Source organism: Alosa sapidissima, chromosome 1, assembly GCF_018492685.1.
Source record: "Alosa sapidissima isolate fAloSap1 chromosome 1, fAloSap1.pri, whole genome shotgun sequence".
Taxonomy (NCBI): domain Eukaryota; kingdom Metazoa; phylum Chordata; class Actinopteri; order Clupeiformes; family Clupeidae; genus Alosa; species Alosa sapidissima.
The window spans coordinates 1220001-1222500 of NC_055957.1; the positions used below are offsets into that span (position 1 = coordinate 1220001).

At 55.6% G+C, this 2500-nt stretch overlaps 1 protein-coding gene across 1 annotated transcript in view; it reads right to left on the reverse strand.

The window, feature by feature from the left end:
* hspa4l (heat shock protein 4 like) overlaps positions 1-2500 on the reverse strand; it is a 59097-nt gene that overhangs the window by 24468 nt on the left and 32129 nt on the right. Inside the window, exon 11 of the mRNA XM_042086068.1 lies at positions 2281-2414. Within this exon, the coding sequence (XP_041942002.1) occupies positions 2281-2414 (134 nt within the window). The remainder of the gene's footprint in view (positions 1-2280; positions 2415-2500) is intronic.

Sequence of the window (2500 nt, forward strand, 5' to 3'; positions counted from 1 at the left end):
CGATCGTAAAACCAGATTCGACCTCTTTGCTTAGGAGTGAGGTGACTACCTCCGGATCTTTGACGGCAGATTGTAGGTTTTTTACAAACGAAAGACTCTGTAGGTCTTGCTAAAACACCTGGATGGAACCCGTGCTTCAACCCTGAAGTCAAATAATCGCAAAATCCCCTATTTGGATTGGACTGAAGTTCTGAATGGAGAGCAGAAACAAGATTGGAGTAGAGAGATACTTTTTAAACTTTTTATATATGTTCTTGAGTGCGGAACAGACTGACTTGGCATGGGCGCCTGCGCAGTAGCTGCAAACGTGGAGGTAACGGCAGGAGGATTGGCGACACTGAGCGAAGTTAAATCTTCGGCAGATTTTCTCGACCTTTCCAGGAACGCTCGTCCTCTTCCCTGGCTTCTCCTGCCGTAGCATCGGGGATGCGGGGAACATAGGAAGAGGATTTAGGGGCTGTGGAGCTGGTGCTGGGGAATTGATGGTCGGGGTTGACTAGTGGACACTCGGCCGCGCCGTGACTGGGGCTATTGCAGAGGGGACAAGATGGCTTAAGTCCTAGGAAAACGCGGTTATGGAGCTCCATATCGAGCGCGCCCCAGTAGGGGTTTTAGTTCCAGAGGCCGACTCTGGCAGCGCATTTTGCTGAAAACAGCCGGTGGTAGCCTACGTATGAAAATGAGCTCCACCGTAGGATACGGCTAGGCCGGCGATGATGGCCGGGTAGTCATTTAGCTTAGTCATCTGCGTCGACTGGAGAACACGAAACAGACGACTTCTGTGTAGTTGGCAAAAGCTATGGTGAACTCGGGAAATGACAGGGTTTTTTTGATGCTGGGCCAGAATCTTTTATTTTTTTTTTTTTTTTTTTTTTTTTTTTTTTTTTTAGAGAAAAACCAGTTCGCCGCAAACTAGATCCCGGTTATGAGAGGGAATAGGAAGGGAGGGAAGAATGGTAGAAAGGTCTACGTCTGCACCTGACAAGATGAGGTTCCTGGTGGGCGCTGTGACGGGTGGTGGTTCGAATGCTGCAGCGTGAGGAGGCGGTGGCAGGGCCTGTGCTGTGGCTAAAGAATAGTTTTGCTGCCGGAACGGGACGTCGTGGTCCGAAGCACTCGCGGAGTGCTGATGACCCGCTGCTGCGGGCTGGTCTAGCGCGGAGCCGGGGAAGAGATGGGAAGGGAGAAGAGGGGGGAGGGAGGGAGCGGTCGCTGACGCGACCGGAAGGGGAGCAACCTGGGACAGGGTCGCGGGAAGTGGGACGGGGAAGGAAAGAGGGTTAGGGGGGAGTAGCGACGCTGTCGCTATCGGCGCCGACTAAGACCAGGTGCTCGCTAACTCATAAGAGAGATGGGGAGCTAGTGAGGTGACTCTTCGAGCTGACGCTTCGTGAGTTGAGGCGTGCTGTACAGACGTGGCTCCCGGGATGGAAAGGGGAGGGGGAGAGGGGGGAGGGAGGGAGCAGTCGTCGGAACGACTGGAGGTGGGGCAGGCCTGGACCGAGTCCTGGCTAGGGGAGGTGGATGGGGGAGGGAAAGAAGGAGTTGGGGGGGGGAGTAGCGACGCTGTCGCTACCGGGGCCGTCTGGAAAAGTGGGGCTGGACCCGGAAATACGGCGGAGATCCGGCGGGAATGGGCCTGAGCCGCTGACGTGGCAGTGGCTGTGGCTGAAGCAGCGGAATGATACGCTCTGAAGCGTGTGGTGCCGGAAAGTGCTGTCGGCGTGCCCGGTTCGCGAGGTGGCTGGTGGTGTGTGCTTCGTCCGGCTGAATGGCCGGCGGAAGGAACCGCGTCGGGATGCCAGAAGGAGCAGCTTGCTTCCTGGTCTGGGGAGGAAAACAAAGTGAGGGAGCGGGAGGGCGAAAAGACCGGGTTATCCGACTGCGTTAGAAGGCGGAGGAGATGGAACTTCCTATCCGACATGCGGCATCGCGATGCCGCGGGAATGGAGAGTGCTGCGGATGCGAGCCACTGTCCAGTGGGTAGGGTCAACGCCTTGCTGGCGCTGGGTGGATTTCCAGTTCCATGAGAGCTGTCTTGTCAATGCGAACGATACGCAGACTGAATGATTTCGCGAACGTCGGAGCGTGTGACGTATGGAAAAGGAGGTCGGCTTAAATAGGCCTACCCTGCAGCGGCAGTGGGTGAGTTAATTGCTGTCAATCATCCCGAAGGCTCCACCCGAACTTTGTTTATAAAACATCATTAACTGTAACTGGCACAGGACTGTCCTGATTGGTCCGCTGTGGTAGTAGGAGGGCTGGGGGGAGGGGCTTCACCTATTCGGGCGTCGGGATAGGGCAGCTCCTGGGGGAGGCTGTAGAATGCGTCCAGATCAAACGGCTCCCTCTTGTGGAAGGTGATGACCTTGGAGAAGGGGGCCGCATGGTTCTTACCGAACACCTCACACTCACTGCAGAAACACACACACACACACACAACACATTAATCACACACACACACACACGCATACTCACACACACACACACACACACACAA